The sequence below is a fragment of the Cannabis sativa genome, chromosome X (assembly GCF_029168945.1).
Source record: "Cannabis sativa cultivar Pink pepper isolate KNU-18-1 chromosome X, ASM2916894v1, whole genome shotgun sequence".
NCBI classification, from domain to species: Eukaryota; Viridiplantae; Streptophyta; class Magnoliopsida; order Rosales; family Cannabaceae; genus Cannabis; species Cannabis sativa.
This window is the reverse complement of record NC_083610.1, coordinates 85,374,967-85,394,707: the sequence shown is the minus strand read 5'-3', so window position 1 is coordinate 85,394,707 and position 19,741 is coordinate 85,374,967. Positions and strand designations below refer to the sequence as shown.

Below are 19,741 nucleotides of genomic sequence, written 5' to 3'. Positions count from 1 at the left end.
ATATGGGTACTATTAGCTAGGCTATGACTATATATGATTATTTATGAGTCAATGATTTTTATTATCATTCATTTATTTATCTCGACCACTATAATTGGATACTTCCATATGATATGAGTATCGTGGTAAGGTTAACTACTTAGCCAAACAATATAACAATTGATGTTTAAGGTAAGTTTTAAAAAAGTCATTTTTATAATGAGTGAGAAAAGTATAATTAAAAAGTTGGTTAAACCCACCCACACCCATCTTTTTTTGGTCCAGTCCAGTCAAATCCAAATTGAAATTTTACATAATTATACATGATAGATAATAAATAACCCCATCACGTTCGTCTCTACTATATCTGCTAGTGTTTGTAATTTGCTTTCTGTCTTTTAATCATTATCATGGAATATGATAAAGTTTTTGTACTTAACATAATTTCAACTGATTAAACCTGATGAGATTCATCAGTTGGTATTTCATTTCATATCCATAAATCATGTGCCCTCCTTTGGACAAATAATGATAATTTTAATAGTAATGATCATGACCACCTTATAATTTAACCTTCATACAACAAACCATGTTAAGTAATATTATTGTACGAACAAACCCCACGAAAGACTGTTTTTGTAGTGGAGCTTTTAAATTGTTTCATTTGACACCACATATTTCATTTCACACTGCAATAAAAAGCAAACATAACATACATATATATCTAAATTACAGTCCATGCGTGTATGTGAGGAAGATGGAGAGCCATACTCCATTTATATATATATAAAAATATTTAAATAGTGAATTCACTTCTACTCATTGAGGAGGTTGAATTGAAGATTTCATGTCTTGTCATTTTCGTCCATTACATAAGAACTTTTTTCAAACTCTATAGTGGTCCGTTTGCATAGACTAATTAATGGACCCCTCCTTAGGCCCATAGAATTGCCACATGAGAACAATTTGCTCCAATCAAGGGGACAACCAAACAAATTTAGGCCTTATCAACACCCTTCGCACATTTGAGATGTCTTCCACGTGGGATCCATCCATCGATTGGAAAATAATAATTTTAACACTCAAATGAAATCAGTAAAATAATCCAATTAATTTTTAATCAAAGGAACACAGCTATTAAATTATATACGGAGCTTAATTTACACTACTTTCATCCACAATAATATACTTTTAAAAAAAAAAATGAAAAGGGAAAATAGTCTAAATGGGAAGGAAACAAGAGTTATTGTGTACATATCAAACAAAGACAACTATAAGACAAGTTCTTGGCACCATAACGATGGACCCCTTATTTGCTCTATTGTTTCCCACTATATTTATTGGTGCGGGTAACATGGGCTCTATTTGCATGTGAAAAAGGGAATAGTTCTATTTACAAACAAGTTTATCTTTTGTTTTCTTTTTCTTTTATAACATATTTTCATTGAGTATAGGAGTTGTGATGAAGCCAAAGCATATTATTATGCTATTCAAGAATATATATATTATCCTTTACAGACTGTATATATACTACTATATATAAATATTTGTAATAACAGAACACAAAGAAAATAATATATAAACGGAATTAGAGAGAGAGAGAGAGAGAACACATTAATTTTGAAAGCAGAGTGCTGTGCAGAAGAAGTGCCAATTTGACTCTACATAATAAACACACACACACACACACATATATATATATAATCTAACAATAGTACACCACTTTACAGTCACTTTACTTATATTCTGGGAGGAAAAGAAAAGAAAAAAGAGAATAAAATAGAAAAAAAACGAATGGGTAGTGTGTACTTATTTCTTCTCTACAAAATGGGTTTGTTATTCCATGGTGGTGTTCTTTTTTGTGGTGAGAGTTCTTAGACTCCAGCCTTGCTTGTTTCTTACCTTGACCCCTTCAACCTTGGTGTTGACGTGGCAAACTGTTCCCTTGTTTGACCTCTTCCATCGGCTAAGCTGAAACAAATGTCCAATCCGCTTCCGCCACCTCAGCGATGAGGCACGTGGCTTCCCATGCTCTACCACAGTCTTGGTCTCCTTATTGCTTCCAAAGCTGTGGTTCCAGGAAGACACGTTACAATTCTCTAGAGACACTTTTGACACTACAGCATTACCATTACCATTGTTGCTGTTATTAATATTGGCCTTGTTCTTCTCCCATGACGCCACTCCATTATCTTCAAACTTAATTGATATGAATGAATCATCTGAAATACCAAATCAAATCTTAATTACACTACAATTAATTAATCATAACGAGTTAACTTATGTATGGTGAATTATATATTGATTTACGTTTTATCAATATTAGTACTGTTCACTATGATTATGCATTGAAATGACACAATTTTAATAATAATAATAATAATAATAATAATAATATGGCCCGAAAAAATGGGTCCCTCATTCAGAGTATTTTATTTGACAACTGTGGTGAACAAAGTAAAAGGTAGCTATTAGCTAAGAAGCTTTTGTTATTTGTTGTGTCTTAAAGAAAAAGAAAAGAAAAAGAGAGAAAAACTATGCAGCTTTTTCAACAAGTTTGACAAACTAGCCCCATCTTTTAAAGGTCTTGGTTGATCTAATTCACTAGTAGTTTTTTAATATTCTTTTCACTTTTCTGCTGTGAAAGCAGTTCGAAAGTAAATCATGCATTCAATCTGAAAAAATAATTAAAATTAAAAACCTTACTCTTTTTTCTCTTTGCATATTATGTGATAAATAAATGTTAACTAATTGGTTTCAATCACTCTGTTTCCCTAATTAATTATTATAAATTCTTCAATGCCATTATTTTCCCATGAGTAGTCCCTCAACATATCAAATCAAAGTACACAATTTTCTTAGTTTTTCATATTTGCATCATAAATGCCTTGATGAAAATTAGCAAAAACGATACATATAATTAAATTAATTAATCTACTGCACCTATAACCAAGAGACTTGAGAATCTATATATATATATACATGAAGAAAAAACCGGCCATAATAATGATAAAAGAATAATATATAGTAATAATACCTTCTTGACTGGTTGAAACATGATCATCAGGATCGTCCTGATAAAAATCAGATTTCCAAGGCCTGAATTCAAGGCGGTGAAGCAAGGAAGTGAAATCGAAGATCTTGGGAAAATGAATATTAGGATGATGATGATGAGTAGCAGTAGTAGAAGTAGTCTTCTTGTTCTGTTGTTTACTATTGTTGTTATTATTATAGTAATTGGTAGTACTACTGGTTGAACCGCCTCTAACCGATGAATATGAGCGTCGACTACTACTACGGCGGCCTTGATTTGAAGCCAAGATTAGAAGCTTCTCATTCAAACAAAGTGGACAAATCCCTACTACAACTTCTCTTGGGTGGAAATAGCAGTACGATGAGCTTTCTTCATTCATGATTAAAAGAAAAAAAAAAGAATAAGAAGAAGAAGAAGAAGAAGAGGAAGAATGTATATTATTATTATTATAGAATTGATCAGAGAAGTGAGTATGGAAATGTGTGTGTATTTATATGGTGTGGAAAATATTGGAGCATTGCTATTAGGCACCAGTGGTGCCTAGCACCTTTGTGACATGTCGCGTTGCGATTGGCTAGTGATACTTTCTAAAAACTATTATATTAAATTATATGGGACCCGATACTTAGTTGTACCAATAGCGATATTAACACATAGGAAGATGCTAAGCACCACTAGTCTCCTTTAGCATTTCTCAAAATATTGCAATGGAAGTTATTGAAAAATGAAGTATATGCAACATTCTATAAGGGCTGGTACTCAATTATCTTGGGCCCCACCCACATGTATATATATATATTTATATAGTTTCTGAAAAATGTACTTTTAATGGTTAAACTTTTTTAAACTTGGATACATTTACATATGGGGTTTTGTAATATGTATACATACATTAGTACACTAGCTACTAGTTTCAAGGTTTTCCAACAAGCTGCTTAGTTTTATATTCTCTCTTCTCTCTTTCTCTATTGTTTATGTGTTCTAAGATGAGACTAAGTCAAGTCAAAAACATAACTTTAGAAACTGATCATAACCCAATGTTTCTTTTTCTTACATTATTTTTCTTTTTGACATATAAATGTGGTCCTGTAGCTAGACAAAAGCTTAACATGCACCAGCTTGGGAAATTGAAAATTCTCTATTTATTAGAGTTTGTATTTTTTTTATTAGGGTATAATAAATAATTTTTTTTTGGTGATATACAAGCGAGCATTGCTATTAGACATCAGTAGTGCCTAACACCTTCTCAATATGTCGCATTGCGATTGGGTAGCGATAATTTTTAAAAATTATTATATTAAATTATACGTGATTTGATACTTAATTGTACTAATAACAATATTAATACGTAAGAAGGTATTTACCATTTCTGAATATAAGCCCTAGCATTACTTATTCAGTATATATAGGTGAGAAGTCATTAATGCATGGAAAGAACTAGATACCTATTTTATTTAATTAATTTGGGGTGGAATTGGTCATGTGATGTGCATATGTTTTCGTTATGTCAAAATTTGCGACTTCCACTTGATCATGATTTCTACTTTGTGAGGACATTTATTATCTTGTCTCTGAAAATAAATAAATAAATTGCCGAAGACAATGGACAAGATAATTCCAAAATTAAAAATAATAATAAAGAAAAAACATGGGTTCTAGAGAGAAGAAAATAGGGATGGGAAAGAAGAATACACACATGTCTTGGAACTTGTGACAATAAAGACCTCTACGTCTTTGTTTTTCAAAAATTAATTAGAAAATTAAATATCTCTTCTTTTCATTTTGTTTTACTTTTCTATGTTTTTTCATTAAATGAAGAATTTACTAATTAAAACGGAGCACATACACAAACTATATATAGCACCTTATAATCTAAACTTCTAAACTGCAGATAATATTACAAATAAAATCAAAACTTGTTGGTAATCTCTTGCAGACTTTCCTCTTAACCACAAGTAAATCTAGTATTTAATGCTACTCTAATCAATCTATCTACTTAACAAATCATAAATATTTTTTTTCTCAAAAATAGAAGTTCACCAAATAAAGTATACTGCTGTTTGCACAAGCAGCTGCAACAACCTTATAAATCAAGTTGCGATATCTTTCGTATTTAAACACAGCAACTAATTGCAACCCCAGTAAGTAGGGATGGGCATCCGATCCAATCCAACCTTTTTTTCTTCATCCGATCCAATCCAATTAGTAACTGAATTTGGAAAATCATCATCCGATCCAATCCAATTAGACCTCAAAATCCAATTCAATCCAATTCAATTACTAATTGGATTGGATCAATTTTTTAATTGGATATCCAATTACACACCTAAATTTCAATATTAGCTTAAAAATATAAAGAAAATTACGTAAAAAACTAAGTGTTGACCGAGGTTTTCGGCAACTAATAAAATATGAATATAATAATGAGCTGTAAGAAAGCGAGATGAAGACTTTTTACGTGGTTGGGGCGTTAATGAGCCTTAGTCCACGAGCCACTGCTATTTATGGATATCTTTATTACAGATTCTACACTTGGGAGAATGTTTCTCTCTTTAATACAAAGAATGTTCTTGGTGAATTTTTTTCTCTTCTTGCTCTTGAGCAGCCAAGATTCTCCGACCCCATTAAATGAGCTTTGAGGGGGTATTTATAGTGTTTTGGTGGGGTAATCCCTAGAATTGTCCTTACATATGTGTCTGTAAGTATCCATAAAGTTGGGCATTTCCGATGAATATACCATGGGTGATGCATGGTCAAATCCCTAGGTGCTGTAGGGTTTTTATGGAGAATGTCCTTTTTGTCTTATGATTGACGTGACTCTTCGCAGAGTAGCCGTCGCTAGACTTAAATGATCATTCTTGTGGCCCATTTCTTTGTTTGGGGGTTGTGCCGTCAGACTTTATTGCGTGTTACAGTCCCAACACGCTTCCTCCCATGCAGCATTAAATGCGACTTGATTTCTCGGGAGAGACCTGACACATCCCGGAGTGCCTTTAAGCTATGCTCGCTTCCGGGAGTACCTTGTACTCCGGGTATATCCTCCGGGACCCATACGAATAACGCTTCCTGGTGTCATAAAAAAGACTTAGCAGTTCTTCCCAAGTAATTTGATCCACGTGTCCCCTCTTGACTGGTCCACGTATATTGGGCGATTTTAGGAGCAACATTTACCCCCCAAGCCTTGTTTACTTAGTAAAAAATAAACCAAGGCTTGTTCGAGTGTCTCCTGTTGACTCCTCGTTTCCCTATCCCGAGCTTCGAGCGCGTGGGGGCACATTAAATGATGTTATTTAATGCGACAATATGCTTGTTCGCAGGAATGTTTCCAGCCGCCTCCTCGGTCTTATGATACGACTTGGGGGCGCGTGAAGGTGTGTCTAATAATGGCATTAAATGCAGTGATTCACTTTTGCAGAGGTCGATTCGTTTCATGCCCCATGATTGATGCGGCGCATTGATGGTGTCAGGCGGATACTCAAACGTTTGCACCGCCTTAATGGTAGATTGATCTAGCCCGTTGATCTTTTGGGAATTCGAATCGTGCGTTTCCCCTGCCGTACGATTGGTAGGTGAAGACGCCTGTTCCTCATGCACTTTTGCCTATAAAAGCCACCACCTTTCCTTCATTTCGGTTACTTTCCATTCCTTACCATTTTTGCTTGAATTTCTCAGAGAGAAAATTCCTCGAAGTAGCACAAACTGCCCTAACACTTAAACACTTCCTGTAATTTTCCAGTGTTCGGTTTTGCCAGTGCTTCTCAACTCTCGCTCAATCATACCCAGTACCCCCAGTTCAACAATCAACTGTAAGTTTTTTTTGCATCTTTAGATAATAACATGCTTACATTTATTTTGTTTGTTTTCTGGGTTCGCACTTAGAGATTTCTGGAGTGTGAGTGTTTGAGTTCTTCGAGTTCTGCTTTACGTTTTACTGTATTAGTTGTAGGCGTACAGTTTTGTTTGAAGAAGGCCGTGTATCCTTCGTTTAGCAATTGCTTAGGGCATAGGAAGACTTTTCTCTTTTCTTTTCCTTTTTGCAAAACGACTTTTACTGCGATTTTATTGCACCCGACACTTGTTCAGGGATTCTCTTTTGAGTTTCCCAGGTGACACGTGTCCGGAGGGGGCCTCTTTCCAGCGGTTAGGGGACCCCCACTCCCTTTTTTCTCTGATTTAGGGTTTGATATGGGGCCTAACTGCTGGGTTTTTTCTTTTTGTTTTTCTCAGAGCATAACATGTCTGCTTCTGGCTCGAAGTCTTCAAAGAAGAAGGGGAAGAATATTGCCACCCTGGAGGAGGTTTCTCTGGGACCTGTTGCCCAGGAAGGGTACAAGTCCCGCGCTACTGGTTGGGAAGCGGCCGAGCTTCGATCGACCCTGACCTGCCCTCACCAGCTGGAGAACATCATTAATGTAGCTGGAATCAAACCCTCTACCTCAGGGACCTTCCACCGGCCTCCCCGTGACTCGGAGACGCCCAACCTTAACTATGATGGCTTCGGGGCTTGGAGTCAGACCCATCTGATGGCCGGTGCAATGCTCCCGCTCCAGGATTATTTTGTTAATTTTCTTGTATTTGTCGGCCTTGCGCCATACCAACTTATTCCTCAAGCTTACCGCCTGCTCTCAGGCTTATTTATTTTTTACTCGCGCGCGCCGGGGGTCTCCCAGCCCGGCGGAGATTTTGTATTTTTATGAACTTGTATCCGTCCCCAAGAAAGGGGACAAACTTAAGGACGGCTTTTATGGGTTCCGGATCCACCCTGCTAACGAAGGGGTGGTTCCGTATAATAGGCAGACTCATGTTAAGGAGTACCGCCACCGATTTTTCTTCTCCTCCGGTTTTAGGGCCGTGGACCATCCGGAGCTTCTCACGGAGTGGGTGCGGATCCCACCTTACCAGCGGACGCTCACCACTCAGGCTTTCCTTCGAAGGGCCCAAGCCTTCGCCTCCTACGACCATGCCGATCTTGACGTCGGGGGCCTGGTCACCACGGAGAATTGCAGAAAGGCTAAACTTATCCTTTCCCACCAATCCGTGGATGACTCCAACCTCTCCAAGGTTATCTGCCCTAACGTGAGGGCGCCGGTCGCGGAGAAGGCCTTCCGGGATGAGCTTATTGCTACGGCAGAGAAGAAGTACCAAGATTATCTCTACCGGAAGGCCCAGGAGAAGGCGTATTCTAGTGCCCAGGCTGCCTCTGGGAGAGGGCTTCGCGTGGGGAGCCCGGTGGTGCGGAGGAGCCAAGCCATTGGCGGGAAGTCCGAGGCAAAATTTTTTGACAAGATTCTTCAAGAAGAGATTGGAGGTCCTTCCGCCGGGGGACCCCTTCGTCTTGAAGGTTCTTCTGAGAACCAGACTTCCCGCCTCGGCCTTCGGTCCCGAACCAAACTCGGGTGCTCCCGTGCTTGCAAGCTTCCGTGCCGGTGGTAAGTCTCCTTTGATAATTCAGTATGTCCCTTCCGTTGATGAATATACCAGTCGTAGGCCCATAGGGTTCGACGAGCGTCTCCGTAGGTTTAAGATGCCGTCGACCCGGTGGGGGGATCATTTGAAGGAATTTTATTTTACCAACTTAGGAGATTACCTAGGTCGGTCCCGGATGGGTCCCGGCCCTCCGGAACCTATTCCCTTAGGTCCGTCGGCTTATATAGCGTCCAGCTGGTTTCGTCCCTCGGACAGTTATCTTGGAGATGATGCTGCTAGCATTAAAGTTCGGGACTTTGCTAGGGCCGAATTAGGAAGTCCGGGTAGGAGTAGTTTATGTGCTGCACCTTTCGCAAACAGTTTCTCACGAACTTCTAACACTTGCTTATTTTATTGGAACAGGTACCTCCGTGGATGCCATCCTGGAACAGCTGGCCGGGGTCCATACTCCGGTGGCTCCTCCGGCTTTCACCCCCTCTCCCCCGGCCCCTTCCTTGAAGGTTTCTTCCGGCGCTCCTCCCGAAACCATTGACTTAGTGGATGACGAGGAGGTGCTTCCGGGAGAAGGCCAGGGGAAAGGGTGGGACTTCTCGGAGGAAGCCGCTGAGGGTGCTGGAGAGCCTCAAGCCCTTCCAGTGGTAGCAGAGGAGGACGAGGAGGAGCCTGAAGTGGCTCTGATTCGCAAGCGTAAGGGCAAGATGATTGCCCAGGACGAGCCGAAGAGGCCTCGGAGGGCCGACACTCCCGCTCATGGCCTAGACGGCGGGGTTTCTCCGATGGAGGAAAATCCTGCTCCTCCTCACATTGAGCTTACCCCGATTCCGGGGGATGAGGCAAGGCAGGAGCTTCGCATAGCCAAACACAACTACGCTATGGATGAGTACTCCCGGGGATATGCCGAGGTGGAGGCTCTTAGGAGGATTCTGCGAGCGGAGGTTGAGGCGAGCATCAGCCATCCGGACTATCATGATCCGTGGAACCTCAACCTGGATCCTTTAGCCGACTGGTTCCGTCCCCTCCTAGGGCCCACTTTGGCTCCCTTTGCCGCGGAAATGACCGGTGAGTTCGCTTCTCAGCTTACACGCTGTGCGCCCAAGCGGTTTGCCACTTGCGCTTCCCTGAACTCCATCTTCCAGGTCCAAGACCTCAGCCATTCCCTCACAGTGGTAAGTACTTTGCAATTTCTTGCGTTTTTTTTTGGTGTTTGTATTTTGTTTTCTTCCTTTGAGAAATTTTTCCTTATACCCCGTTATGGTTCAGCTTGCAGCTGAGGCTGGTCGCCTCTCCAAGAACATTATAAGCCATGGCTTCGCTTTGTCCGATTTTGGGGACATGAACGACGTCAAGAAGGTCCTCCAAGACCTTACAGCGGAGAGGCAGATCTACCAGGAGGCTGCCGAGCGCCAGGAAGCGGCGGCCAAGGCTAAGGAAGAGAAAGCCAAGGCCAGGGAGGAGGAGGCCATCCGGAGGGAGGCTCAGGCGGAGAACATGATCCAGGCCGAGGCCCAGCGGAGAGGCAGGATGGAGGCCCATCATCAGGAGGAGCTAAGGGCTCAAACCGAGGCTGCCGAGAAGGCTAGGCGAGATCTTCGGGAGGCCAGGGAGGCTTTGGACGAAATGGCCGCCAAGGTGAGGTCTCTAGAGGAGACTCACCAGTCGGATATTGAATCCAAGGCCGCTCTGGCTGCGGAGTTGAAGGAGCTTCGGGACTACAAAGATCAGTCTATCAGGAAGGCCAAGAGGGCCGAGCTCCTTTCTCCCGTCTCCTGTGCCCGGTGCCCGAAGCGCTTTGATGATGGTGTCTACATGGCTTGGGCCACCAATGATCAGAGTATCAAGCTTTCTTTTTATCCCAAACCCGAGGACATGATTGCCAAATTTCGGGAAAAGAAGAAGAGACTTGATGCTGAGCTTGAGGCACGGATCGGACCTCGTCTTCGCCGGCGGCCGACTGAGCTGCCATATTATTGACCCAGATTGTACCCGTTCTCTTTATAACTCCTTTTTTTTTTCTTTGTCTATACTTGCTGCTGCCTTAGAACAATTTACTTACAGGCGGCAGCTTTTATTTGAAGGGGCGGACAATTTAAGGCCTGTCCCCGGGCCATTTATATGTGTATGACCTACCCTTTGGGCTAGGATATTTTATTTATATATATGTGCGATCTTTTTTCACACTTTATATATTTCAACCTGTCCTTTGGCTCAGGGTTTCATACTTACGCTCTTTATTTTTGCGCATGTTTTTTGACCTGCCCTTTGGGTCAGGATATTTTACTTAGCTTGACCTGCCCTTTGGGTCAGGATATTTTACTTATCTTGACCTGCCCTTTGGGTCAGGATATTTTACTTAGCTTGACCTGCCCTTTGGGTCAGGATATTTTACTTAGCTTGACCTGCCCTTTGGGTCAGGATATTTTACTTAGCTTGTTTTTGTTTGTCCGTGCGGTATACCCTAGTACCCCCCTGAGTGGCATAGAAACTTTGTTTTTAAGGCACTCAGTTTTATTTAATATAGAGGAGGCATACCTTTGGACGGTACAAACCCTTTGAACAAAAGCTAAGTCTAATTCGCTACTGGTAGTATTTTCTGAGGTGATCGGCATTCCAGGCTCTTGGGACAGTAGTTCCGTCCATTCTTTTCAGTTTGTAAGTGCCAGAACCGATTTCGTCCTCGATTTCATATGGTCCTTCCCAATTTGGTCCAAGTACCCCCACTCCGGGTTCTTGGGTGGCTGGGAAGACCCTTCTTAGGACCATGTCACCAATAGCGAATTTTCTGTTTTTAACCTTGGAGTTAAAATACTTGGTCACCTTCTTTTGATAAGCGGCCATCCGTATTTGGGACTCATCCCGGAGTTCTTCGACTTGATCCGGAGCTTCTTGGAGCAGGGGCACGATTAGTGGCGGATCGTAGGTCATTCTCCCGTGGGATGGGAATAATGTTTCCACCGGGACCATTGCTTCACAACCGTATGCCATTGAGAACGGCGAGTGACGGTTGTGGTTACGGGGGTCGTCCGTAGGCCCACAATACCCTTGGCAATTCTTCGTGCCGCAGTTATTTTTACAAGCCGCAGCCTTCTTTTTCAAGGTGACCTTTAGGATTTTATTATTCGCCTCCGCCCGGCCGTTTGTTTGAGGCCGGCTACCGCGAGAAGCTTTTTACTACTCCGTGTTGGTTGCGAAGTCGAGAAATTCCTCGCAATCGAATTGCTTTCCATTGTCTGAGACTATTTTGTGAGGTAAGCCGTATCGACACACTATGTTTTTGATAACAAAGTCCAACGCTTTCGTAGCGGTTATTGTCTTCATAGGCTCAGCCTCGTCCACTTGGTGAAGTAGTCTCGCTACTATTGCATACTTTACTCCTCCTTTTCCCGTAGGTAGAGACCCGATGAGATCTATGCCCCAGACCGCGAAGGGCCAGGGGCTTGTCATCAGCGTGATCTCATTTGGAGGAGCTCTCGGTATGTTCGCGTACCTTTGGCACGAGTCACACTTTTGGACATAGTCTATACAATCTTTTTTCATTGTTGGCCAGAAGTATCCCTGCCTCAATATTTTCTTTGAGAGCCGGGTCCTCCCGTATGATCTCCACAGAACCCTTCGTGGACCTCCAGCATGATTTGTCTAGCTTCAGGGTCCGATACACACCTTAAATAAGGCATGCTGAGTCCTCTTCGGTAGAGAATTTGATCCATCATTACATAACGATGAGCCCGATGCGAATCTTTCGAGACAGTGCCCTCTCTTGGGGCAACTCACCTGAGGTTATGTATTTTATGATGGGGACCATCCAGCTGGGTTCTTGCCCAACCGTTTGTGTGGTCTCTCTTATTTTGATGCTTGGCTCTGCCAAGCGTTCCACTGGTACTACCCCCAGCTCTTCGATCTCGCTGTCCGAGGCTAACTTAGCCAGACAGTCCGCGTGAGCGTTCTTTTCTCGGGGGATTCTTTCTATTTTGTAGTCGGTGAACTCGTGGAGCAGTTCTCGGACTATTGTTACGTATGCGGCCATCCTTTCGCCGCGGGTTTGGTATTCTCCGGATACTTGGTTTACGACCAGCTGGGAATCGCTGTAGACTTCCACCCTCTTGGCTCCTACAGCTTTAGCCAATTTTAGCCCTGCTATTAGGGCCTCATATTCGGCTTCATTGTTCGAAGCTGTGAAGTTGAATCGGAGTGCTGCCTGGAGCCGCAACCCGGTAGGCGATATCATAGCCACTCCGGCTCCTGAACCGTTTTCATTTGAAGCTCCATCCACAAATACTCTCCAAGTGGGGATGGGTGGCTCCGGAGTATTGGCTGTTGCCTCGGCTTCATTACATTCGGTGATGAAGTCCGCCAAGGCTTGGCCTTTTACAGAAATCCGGGGCACGTAATGCAAGTCAAACTGACTCAGTTCCATTGCCCATTTGAGGAGTCTTCCGGAGGCTTCAGGTTTCTGGAGGACTTGCCGGAGTGGATGATTGGTCAAAATTCTGATCGGATGGGCTTGGAAGTATGGTCTCAACTTCCGTGATGCCATCAGGAGGCAGAATACTAGCTTTTCAATGACCGGGTACCTTGTCTCGGCCCCTATCATGCGTTTACTAACATAGTACACGGGGTGCTGAATCTTTTCTTCCTCCCGGACCAATGCAGCACTGACCGCATGTTCGGAGACGGCCAAGTAAAGGAACAAGTCTTCTCCAAGGACGGGCTTTGATAGGATAGGAGGTTTGGCCATATGGTCTTTTAACCTTTTGAATGCCTCCTCGCATTCATCTGTCCATTCGAACTTTTGGCATTTCTTCAGTATGTTGAAGAAGGGTATGCACTTGTCCGTGGATCGTGAGATAAAACGGCTCAATGCGGCCACCTTTCCGGTCAAACTTTGCACGTCCTTATGTTTCTTGGGGGATGGCATGTCCAAGAGAGCTTGGATTTTCTCCGGGTTCGCCTCAATCCCCCTTTGGCTGACTATGAAGCCCAGGAATTTTCCCGACTTGACCCCGAAGGTACATTTTTTCGGATTAAGCTTCATGCCGTATCTCCGGACGACTTCGAAACATTCTTCTAAGTCGTTTGCATGGCTATTGCATGCTTTGGATTTGACGAGCATGTCGTCTACGTATACTTCCATATTTCGTCCCAGGAGGCTTTTAAACATCCGGTTAACCATTCTTTGGTAGGTTGCTCCGGCGTTTTTTAGTCCGAAAGGCATGACTAGGTAACAGTATACCCCCTTATCGGTCCTGAAGCTAGTGCACTCCTGGTCTGCCGTATGCATTTTTATTTGATTGTACCCAGCATAGGCATCCATGAAAGATAGTAGTTTAAATCCGGAGGTGGCGTCCACCATCTGGTCGATCCTGGGCAGCGGAAAGCAGTCCTTTGGGCAGGCTTTGTTTAGATCTGTGAAATCTATGCAAACCCGCCAAGTCCCGTTTGGCTTGGGCACCAGGACCGGATTGGCCAGCCATTCCGGATAGTATACGTCGCGGATCATGCTATTGGACAAAAGTTTATCCACCTCTTTCTCTAAGGCCTCGGCTTTCGCCGAGTCGAGCGGGCGTCTCTTTTGCTGTATAGGAGGCATGTCCGGGTTGACGTTGAGGACATGGGTGATGACATGAGGGCTGATGCCGGTCATGTCCTCTTGGCGCCATGCAAAAATGTCAATGACGCCCTTCAGTGTTTTTATTATTTTATCCTTTTCCTCCGGATCTAGGCCTCTCCCTATCCGGAGTACTTTGGTGGAGTCGTCGTCGCACACTGGTATCTCTTCGACGTCCTCCATTGGTTCTACGACCCTTTCGGATCCTATACGAGGATCCAACTCGTCTTCTTCAGCCTTCTCTGCTTCAGGGGGCCCCCGGACCATGAGCATTGGCAAGTGGATGGCAACGTTGTAACATTGCCTGGCCTCTCCTTGATTTCCTCTCACCGTTCCGACTCCGGCTTCCTGGGTAGGAAATTTTAGGCATAGGTGTCGGATAGAAGTTATTGCACCAAAGTCGACGAGGGCCGGTCGGCCTAAGATTGCGTTGTAGGCTGTTGGACAGTCTACTACCACGAAGGTGCAATACTTAAACGTGCTCTGGGGAGTGTCCGGGCACAAGGTAACTGGGAGCCTGACTTTTCCCATCGGGATTAGAGTTGTCCCGTTAAACCCTGTGAGCTGCGATCCGCTAGGAGAGAGGTCCCGGTCGGTCAACCCTATCGCAGTGAAAGCCTCTTTGAAGAGCAAGTTCACGGAACTTCCATTATCAATCAGGACCCTGGCCACCACTTTATTTGCAATGGGGGTCTCTATGACCAGCGGGTCGTGATGAGGAAAACGCACCGTCTTGGCGTCTTCTTCCGTGAACGTTATGGGCTGGTCCATTAGCCGAGGCCTTTGAGCTGGGAGTTGAGTGACCTCCCACACCTCACTGTGCCTTGCGGCCTCGGCATATCTCTTCCGCTCCTTTCGAGTGTTTCCTCCGATATGGGGACCTCCGGAGATCATGGCTACCCGTCCATTAGGCCGGGGCGGTAGTCCGGGTATATGCTGGGCGTCACCTGCGGGAGCAGCTGGAGGCAATGCTCCTGCTGTACCCCCTGGTGTTCCCGAAGGCATGCCCCCTGCCACCGGCCCCGGGTTAAGGTGGGGTAACCTATTCTTGATCCACTCATAGAGGTGGCCCAACCGGATCAGATTCTCAATCTCATCTTTGAGATTTTTACACTCGTTGGTGCTGTGGCCAATGTCGTTGTGATATTCGCACCTTTTACTCGGATCTCTCCGGGAGCTGTCCCTGTACAATGGCTGGGGTCTCCGGTAATGCGTATTCTGCCTTGTGGCAAAATAGACACGTTCCTGGGAGTCCGTGAGCTCTGTGTACTGGGTGTATTGGGGTGTGTATCCGGGAATGGGAAGATGCCGGGGGCAGAGCTTGGCCTTGGTTGTATCCGGGAGTAGCAGAAAACTGTATGCCACTAACCGGAGGGGTCGCGGTCGGGACAGTACCCGAGGGCGATACTCCTGGCATGTATCCTGCTATCCCGGTGGGATAATAGCCTCCGTAAGCCACGATCTGGGCTTCTTCGAGGTTAATATATTTTTAGACTCGCTTCTGGAAGTCCTGAAGGCTAGCAGCGCCTTCTTGCTGTAATTCGTTCCAGAAGGGAGTCCCAGTGCGGATTCCTGCTTGGAGAAGCGCAAGCTGTTGTCCGTCGTCGACCTTCTTGGTCTTCGAGGCTTCCTCTCGGAACCTCTTAATGTAATTCTTCAAGGTCTCGGTGGGTAGTTGCTTGATGTTAGTCAAGGCACTAACTTCCAAATTGACCTTCCTGGCGGCGACAAATTGTCTCCGGAGGTTGGTTTGGAGTTTGTTCCAACATCCCACCGATCCTGGTTCTAGTTTCTTGAACCATTCCTCCGCCGAACCGCTCAGGGTGAGGGGGAAGCATAGGCATTTGGCGTCATTGCTGACCCGCATGACTGTCATGACTCGGTTGAATCGTGACAAGTGATCACTGGGGTCGGAGTTCCCAGTATATGCCGCCATTTCGGGCATTTTGAAGTTTTTAGGGAGCTCCGCCTCCAGGATATGCTTGGCACAGGGCTCCCGGTCCTCACTGTCCGAGTCGGAGTCATCTCCCTTCTGCCTCCGGGAGACTCGGGCGATATCTTTTCGAAGGATGGCAAGCTCTGCCATAATCCCTTCGTTTACGGTACCCGAGGAGACTTCGGGTCTGTATCTTTTTTGATCAAGGTGATCCCGGAGGTCACCTTGATTCCCATTGATTTGATTTCTCGGATCAATGGGTGGACATCTCTGTCCTCCTCTTCCTCTACCCCCCGGTTCCTGGTGCACGGAAACGCTTTTCCGGTCCCCTCGATCCTGAGGGCCAAGACTCCCTCTTTGGGGCTTGCCCCTCTGCGGACCTTTCCCTTTAGGGAAATCTGAGCGGACCTTTCGCGGATCCTGCGCCTTTTTCTTTCGACCAGGGGCAGAAGTAGGGTTTTTTGCTTGGTTTTCCTCAGCAGGGTGCCTTATAGGGCTAGGTTCCCTAGGCCTTTGCTGCTGGGAATCAAGCGAAGACGTAGCTGGCTCCCTGTCGAGTCCAGCGGCCATTGCCTTGGGATGCACGTGAATGCCAGCTGCCTCCATGGCTTTCTGCATGGCTAGCATCACCTCATGCATCTTTTGATTTTGCACTTTCTGAGCTTCGATCTCAGCTTCGTGATCGATAGCTTTTTGTCTGAGGAGCACCAGCTCTTGGTAGCTTCCATCATCATAAGCGTACTCGTCGAGATGCTCCTCGTGGTTTTCATCTGGAACTTCTTCCTCGGATTCCTCTGCTGCCCTTGAGGCTACATCCTCTTCATTGGGATCTTGAGCGTCTTCTAGAGGGCGAGGGTGACGTGTAGCTCTTGTCTCCACCATTATTGTGAAGTTAAATGCTTGTTGTGAAGCAGCTTTCCTCAGCTCTCAATGAAAGCACCAAAATGTTGACCGAGGTTTTCGGCAACTAATAAAATATGAATATAATAATGAGCTGTAAGAAAGCGAGATGAAGACTTTTTACGTGGTTGGGGCGTTAATGAGCCTTAGTCCACGAGCCACTGCTATTTATGGATATCTTTATTACAGATTCTACACTTGGGAGAATGTTTCTCTCTTTAATACAAAGAATGTTCTTGGTGAGTTTTTTTCTCTTCTTGCTCTTGAGCAGCCAAGATTCTCCGACCCCATTAAATGAGCTTTGAGGGGGTATTTATAGTGTTTTGGTGGGGTAATCCCTAGAATTGTCCTTACATATGTGTCTGTAAGTATCCATAAAGTTGGGCATTTCCGATGAATATACCATGGGTGATGCATGGTCAAATCCCTAGGTGCTGTAGGGTTTTTATGGAGAATGTCCTTTTTGTCTTATGATTGACGTGACTCTTCGCAGAGTAGCCGTCGCTAGACTTAAATGATCATTACTGTAGCGCTGCTGTTTGGGGGTTGTGCCGTCAGACTTTATTGCGTGTTACAGTCCCAACACGCTTCCTCCCATGCAGCATTAAATGCGACTTGATTTCTCGGGAGAGACCTGACACATCCCGGAGTGCCTTTAAGCTATGCTCGCTTCCGGGAGTACCTTGTACTCCGGGTATATCCTCCGGGACCCATACGAATAACGCTTCCTGGTGTCATAAAAAAGACTTAGCAGTTCTTCCCAAGTAATTTGATCCACGTGTCCCCTCTTGACTGGTCCACGTATATTGGGCGATTTTAGGAGCAACACTAAGTATCACTTTTTATTTAAGTTTAATACTTCATAAATATTCTATTCTTACAAGTGTATTGTAGCTAAAAGTTTTAAGTAACACAGAAGACCTCTTCTACATCCTAATACTTGGAAAACAAGTCAAAATGATAAGTCAAGCATCCAGAAGAAAGCTACAAGCTCCCAACACTCATGAGTCTTGGAAACTTGGGGGTAAATGTTATCTGTATTCCCAGATGAATGTACGTGGTAATCACGGAAGGATGCCACATCAGATTGTGCACGGTTAGTATATACCCTCCGCCCCTCGGCATCACAGATGGTGTTATAAATCAGAAGTTATCCGGAGGCTCTCCCTGTCAGCAAAGGCAGATGGGACTTTGAGATTCTTGTTAATAAAACTACTATAAAGAAGGATCAGAAGTCATAAGTGCTTCAGGATGGTAACAGGCTAGTTTGGTCCGAGAAAGCCTTAGTCAGATGTTCTTGAAACCTACTTGGGTGTGTCTTATCCAGAGCTAAGTGGACAGTTGCATACCCTTTGACACCAAATCAGATCTTGTCCCCTGAGTCAGACCTTATTAGTACGCGTACGTGCTCTGTACCTCCTTTTTGTCCAACGACTTGTCTAGATACCAACTTTACAAGGTGAAACCTTTGAACGACACGTGTCCTTAGTCCCACAAATTGGATTGTAGCAGCCAAACACCACAAGATAAGAAGGTTCTTTACCTACCAACAATCAGATCGCCATGTTGTAACACCAGCGATTGTAACATGCTGAGTACGAAATCCTAGGTGGGTGAAAGGTATGCCCTCACCCACACATGTGCCTATAAATACCCCTATTTTTCATGTGCAAAAGGTGAACATTTTTGAACCTCTATCAAAAATTCCTATAAGCTTTATTCTTTGCCAAGAGAAACAAAAGGGATACAAAATTAATATTTACACAGTAAATACTTGTAATACTTAAACACTCGTCGACAAGGCTAATACAACAAACTCGTGGATTATTAACGTCCGAACCACGTAGAAAATAACTTGTCTATTATTTATCATTTTACATTTTTCTTAAGCTCTAATTAATCGGTTTCTAAAAATCTCAATAAACACTAGTAATTTAAAAAGAATATATAATTTTATTATCTTATTGTTTCTTTTATAATCAATTTAAGTAAATATTGTTTAATTAATTTTATTTTAAATTTTGAAATCTTATGTATAATAATTTTTTCATTTAAATTCTTATTAAATTTAAAATATATTAATAAAATTAAAATTAAAAAATAATAAAAAAAAATCTCATCTATACGAGATTATTTATCCCACTTTGCCAGATGGATAAATAATCCCAGACAAATGGAATTAGCTGAATTAATTATTCAGACTTTCAGCATGTCCGAACACTAGATTCAAAAAAGGAAAATTTACATGGTATACTAACTTTTGCCATTTTATTACAAAAATACTGCCAGCGGTATTTTTTTACTTTTTTACTGTGTTTTTTTATAAGTTTCATACTGCAGTATACTGTGTTAAGTTTTCACTAGTGTTCTACTGGTGTTTTACTGCTGTTCTACTGTTGTTTTGAGTTGTTCTGCTTTGTGTTTTATTGATGTTTTATAAAAACACAGTATTTTTGAAAAGATTTCCGTGTGACAGTATTTTTGTATTAATTAACTCAAATTCTAGTATTTTTGTAAGTTTTTCTTGAAAAGAATTAGCATGTCTAATCAAGTTCAACCCCATACCAAATGGCCCACTTGGATAGTGATGATCTATGCATGAAATAATGGATAACAATAATTTATCTCAAGTATTTATAGAAAGGAAAAAAGTAAAAACTCATTAAGGAAGGTAATATTGTGTTAAAATTGCCACTTAGTGTTACAACTCAATATATAATATAAAAACCAAAACTTTCCTTTATCTAATACCAACCATCAAGTCCCCTGTGTGTGTGTGTTTTTAAATGTCTAAATGTTTCTTTTCAAATTTCCCTCTACAAATATTTGCTCCTCACGAAGGTTGTCATCAATGGGCACATTG

General features: G+C 43.2%; 1 protein-coding gene across 1 annotated transcript; it reads right to left on the bottom strand.

Moving 5' to 3' along the window:
* Positions 1–1,597: 1,597 nt before the first annotated feature.
* On the bottom strand, positions 1,598–3,579 carry LOC115702319 (uncharacterized). Its single transcript, XM_030629765.2, has 2 exons — positions 3,017–3,579; positions 1,598–2,201 (listed from the first exon to the last, which is right to left on the bottom strand). Exons 1-2 carry the CDS (start codon positions 3,390–3,392, stop codon positions 1,816–1,818), a joined length of 762 nt encoding a protein of 253 aa, XP_030485625.2. The 5' UTR covers positions 3,393–3,579; the 3' UTR covers positions 1,598–1,815.
* Between the last annotated feature and the right edge of the window lie 16,162 nt (positions 3,580–19,741).